The sequence below is a fragment of the Mastomys coucha genome, unplaced genomic scaffold, assembly GCF_008632895.1.
Source record: "Mastomys coucha isolate ucsf_1 unplaced genomic scaffold, UCSF_Mcou_1 pScaffold21, whole genome shotgun sequence".
NCBI classification, from domain to species: domain Eukaryota; kingdom Metazoa; phylum Chordata; class Mammalia; order Rodentia; family Muridae; genus Mastomys; species Mastomys coucha.
The window spans coordinates 177,868,462-177,872,904 of NW_022196904.1; the positions used below are offsets into that span (position 1 = coordinate 177,868,462).

Below are 4,443 nucleotides of genomic sequence, written 5' to 3' on the forward strand. Positions count from 1 at the left end.
CCCCCCGTCTCTGCTCCTTTAACAGGCACATACATATATGCATACACGAGAGCGCACGCATGCACACACTCACACACATGCTCGTGTGCACACACACACACATTTTATACATACATGGTCTCATGTAGCCCAGACTTGCCTCACATTCCCTGTGGAGCCTGCGGGTGGCCTTGAACTAAATACATATTTTTTTAAAGGTACACACTCAATGTAGTGGCTTGGGGTCTGGCACTGGGTGGATCTAGCACTCAACCTGAATTCCTCCTGTTTGGCTTTCTGTCATTTCTGTGCCTTGTAGAGTTTTCATGAAAATGGCAGATAGCAAGGGTGGTGTTGGGACTGTCTGAGAACCAAGAAACTTGGGACTTAACTGAAATCCATATACTAGAATTCCCTCCACTGTCCTCTCTCGAGATCCAAGGATGCCCAACCAGGCATCTTGTCTTAAGCAGTCTGTCACATTGTACAAACCGTGTTGTCACCAATGTTTGTACTTCCCTATGGAAGGCTTAGTTGCTTAGCCCGGTGCCTTATGTATGTAGGAAAGGCTCAATAAATGTTAGCAGCTGCTGTTGCAGCTTTAAGAGAGGTGATCTGCCCCAAGGTATTGAGCACATTCAGAAGGGATCTCACCTGGTATGTTTTTAGTGGGCCTTGATGTCACAGGCCCCTTGACTGGTGACCCACCTCTCCTGAACTGAGGACTTGGACCTCCCAGATCATCCTCAGCCACACTACAGTGAGAGAGTAACACAGAGTCTGACCTTCAGGGGAAACCCCCAGAACATGAGCTTTGTGGGGGGCAGGGAGAGAAGGCTGGAGAAGGCTTATGCCAGGGCTCTTGAATGAGGCCTAGTGACAGATAGAGGAGAAAATGTGTGGCCAGCGCTGGAGAGAGAGCTCAGTGGGGAAGAGAGAAGGTGTGTGGATCTTGCTGATGGCCCAGGTTTGGTTTTAGACAGATCACAGCCATGTTCCAGTATCAAGCCCCCTTCTGGCTTTCTTAGATACTGCAGTTAGGTGTACAAACCCATTCTTTCCTTTCTCCCTCCCTTCCTCTACCCACCCGTCTACACACACACACACACACACATTTAAAAAAAAATAGAATCTTTGTAAAAGAAAGAAATGTGGGACCAGCAAGAACTTGTCTCCCAGCCAGGTCACCATATCTGCCTCCCCTTGTCCCTCCACCTCGGGTAGGGAGAAAGTGCTTGCTCAGGCAGCAGCACCAGGAAACATCATCTGGTCACATGCATTCTGTTCTTCCTCTAGTCCAGTGATTCTCAGCCCGTGGGTCGCCCTAGAGCATCTACATGTCATGTATTTACATTACGACTCTTGATACAATTATAGTTATGAAGTAGCCACAAGAATAATTTTATGCTCACTGCAACATGAGGAGCTGTGTTAAGGGTCACAGCGTAAGGTTGAGAACTGCTGCTCCAGGCACTTGCAGTCCCCTTACCTGCCCACAGCTAAGAGCCAGAGCCAGCGCTGCTCTGGGGTGGGAGAGAATGGTAGCGTTTAGTGTAAGCTTTGTTAGAATGCCGGCCAGTGCAGTAATTCCTTCTCCCTACCTCCCTGTTTTAGGGTTTTTGCCAAACTATTTACTACCTCCTTATGAGGAAGTGGTGAACCGACCTCCAACTCCTCCCCCACCGTACAGTGCCTTCCAGCGACAACAGCAGCAGCTGCTGCCTCCTCCAGGTGGCCCTGCAGGTGGCAACCCCCCAGGCGCTGACCCGCCCCAGGGCTCCCAGGGAGCACAGAGCAGTCCTTTGTCTGGACCGAGCAGAAGCAGCACAAGACCCCCAAGTGTCGCAGATCCTCAGTCCCCTGAAGTGCCCACTGACCGGGAAGCCACCAAAGCCCCTGGAATGGAGTCCTGTAGCTCTGTGGCCGGCCATGGGGAGCTGGACCCAGGGGCCTTCCTGGACAGGGATTCCGAGTGTAAGGAGGAGCTTCTGAAAGATTCAAGTTCCGAGCATGGCGGCGTACCCCCCGACAGCAAAGACAAGACCCCCGGCAGGCATCGTCGCTTCACAGGTGACTCGGGCATTGAGGTGTGTGTGTGCAACCGGGGCCACCATGATGACGACCTCAAAGAGTTTAATACACTCATAGATGATGCTCTGGATGGGCCCCTGGACTTCTGTGACAGCTGCCATGTGCGGCCTCCTGTTGACGAAGAGGAAGGGCTCTGCCTATCCTCAGAGGGGCAGGCTCGAGAGCATGGGCACCCCCACCTGCCACGGCCGCCCGCGTGCCTGTTGCTAAACACCATCAATGAGCAGGACTCCCCAAACTCCCAGCGCAGCGGCTCCCCTAGCTAGGACAGGCCCTGCCTGCACCCAGGAGCTCGACAACAACCAGGGTCGGGGACACCCACAAGAGAAGCATTAAGTGACTTGGACAAGTGGTCCGGCCACTTTGTCCACTTTATTTTATCCCCCTCCTGTCCCACCTTGCCCACGTCTCCAGGTACAAATTCAGGGTGTGGATGCCTCCTCTCCCCACAAAAGCACAGTGTTCTAGAAGATGGAGAAGCTGGTTCTGTGACTCATTCTGCACCCCCTTTTCAGAGCTGTGTCTCACTTGCCTGCTTGGCCGAGAAACAGGCGTTTGGAAAGCCCTCGAGGACTGGGGCCGGACTGTGCCCTAAGGTGGTTCTCAGTGACGGAGTGGATTCACAAGAGAACCGTGTCTCAGTCTGGGAGGCCCTGAGCGAAGAAGGAAACCCCTCAGGGGCCTGGGACTGTCACCTGTGCTGCCAGTGGCTGCAGAGCACCGGTCTAATCCTGTGGGAGGGTGCGAGCTGGTCAGGGTGGCGAGGGACTCTCTGACCCGACAAGCCCCAGGTGGACAGTACGCATCTGTGCATTGTAGAGGGGACCCTCCCAGCCGGCTTTGGCCAGCCTCAGCCTGGCTCAGGTGTGGAAGGTGACATCATGTTCTCTCTGTTCTCCTTTAAAAACAAGTAACAAAGGCTAGTTGGAAACAAGAAGCAGATGAGTGGGCAGGCGGGAACTCTCTTCTGCACAGGGGAGTTCTGCTGCTTCTCCCCAGGCCGCTGAGAGTTCCCAAGAGGCTGACTTCTGTTGGGCCAGGAGGAGAGAGTCCGAACAGGCCTGGTAGCGGTAGCCTTGGGCCTTCTGTCGAGGGGAGACCTGAGTCTGAAGGCTGGTAGAGAAAATAGCGTCCTTCACTTTTGCCCTCTGTCTGTGCCCACAGGTGGTCAGTGGGCCTCGCCCCTCCTGAACACAGTCTGCATTCTCTGTCTCCCTGTCCTCTGTAAGCAGACGGACTGAGGAAGTTGTGTGTTCAGGGTGAGGCGGCCTCACAGCCTGGCTCCCACACAGTATTTCCTGTTGCGTTTGACTAAGTTGTTTGTGTCCTTGTTTTAAACTGACCACTTAGAAGGAACACCTTGGTTACCTGTGGTTCTCCTGGCTGCTCTACCCCTAGCCTGCTGGAGAAGCATGACTCACTTTCCTGTACAGCCTGTGTAAAGAGTCACCTGAGCAGGAGGTGACAGGCTGCTCCAGCAGACCTCGGGGCCTGGTTACTGTCATCCGGTTCTGGAGACCCAGTCATGCTTTGTCAGGAAAAGACGAGCAGAGAAGCCGCTGAGGGACATTCCTTACCCAGCCCTGCTCACGCACAGAGTTTGGTCCCTCCCCTGCTCTTGAACGACGATGCATAGACTTGGCACTGCCATTATGGTGAGAAAGGAAAAAAAAGGAAACCCCCCAGTCCATATGTAAACACACAGACAGACCCGAGGCTGTACGGTGAGCGCGTGTCTGCATTTGGATACCACAAACCAAAATCCTTGTCGAACAAAAGTGAAGTCTACACAGTGATGTTGGATGGTGTGCGTGCGTGCGGGTATGTGCACGAGGGTGTGTGTGTGTGTGTGTGTGTGTGTGTGTGTGTGTGTGTGTGTGTGTGTGTGGTATGTGGCCCCGAGCCCTGTGTTCCTGTGAAGATACTTTGAATGGCCATTCTGCTCACATTAACCACATGCCTGGAGCACATATGGCCCTCTCAAGGTAATTTATTTTACACATTTACTGTTTACTGAACAATCGTCTGACCGTACTCGGGTGTATTCAGCAATCTCGGCGGCGGTGGCGGCATCGCCTGTGTTTGCCAGCAGCACTGTCCTCCGGCGGGGAGGCTCCTTATTCAGCTCACCACTGCGATTTGCACATTGCTCCACGGACGCTCAGAGGCCTAATACATTCTCCTCCCTGGACGTGGAAACATCTGGAGCCAGTCTCCCTCCCTCTGCTGTTTTCACACAGAAGCTTGATTGACTCCTGAGTTACCAGCGTGGACTGGTTGTGACCCAGACATCAACCTGCCCAGGATCACCAGGAGTCTCTGGCAGAGACCTTGGGGCCACTTACGCAACTCATCCACCAAGTTTGCGGGGGG

The 4,443-nt window shown here is 53.7% G+C and overlaps 1 protein-coding gene across 3 annotated transcripts in view; it reads left to right on the plus strand.

The window, feature by feature from the left end:
• Window positions 1–3,383, plus strand: part of Wbp1l (WW domain binding protein 1 like) — a 60,780-nt gene extending 57,397 nt beyond the window's left edge. For 2 of the 3 annotated variants that reach the window (XM_031390582.1, XM_031390583.1), the window contains exon 4: window positions 1,594–2,546. In XM_031390582.1, coding sequence (XP_031246442.1) covers window positions 1,594–2,336 — 743 coding nt within the window. In that variant the 3' untranslated portion in view covers window positions 2,337–2,546. Of the gene's footprint in view, window positions 1–1,593 lie in introns of all 3 variants that reach the window. The other variant, XM_031390585.1, reaches the window with a different exon arrangement.
• The last annotated feature ends 1,060 nt before the right edge of the window (window positions 3,384–4,443 follow it).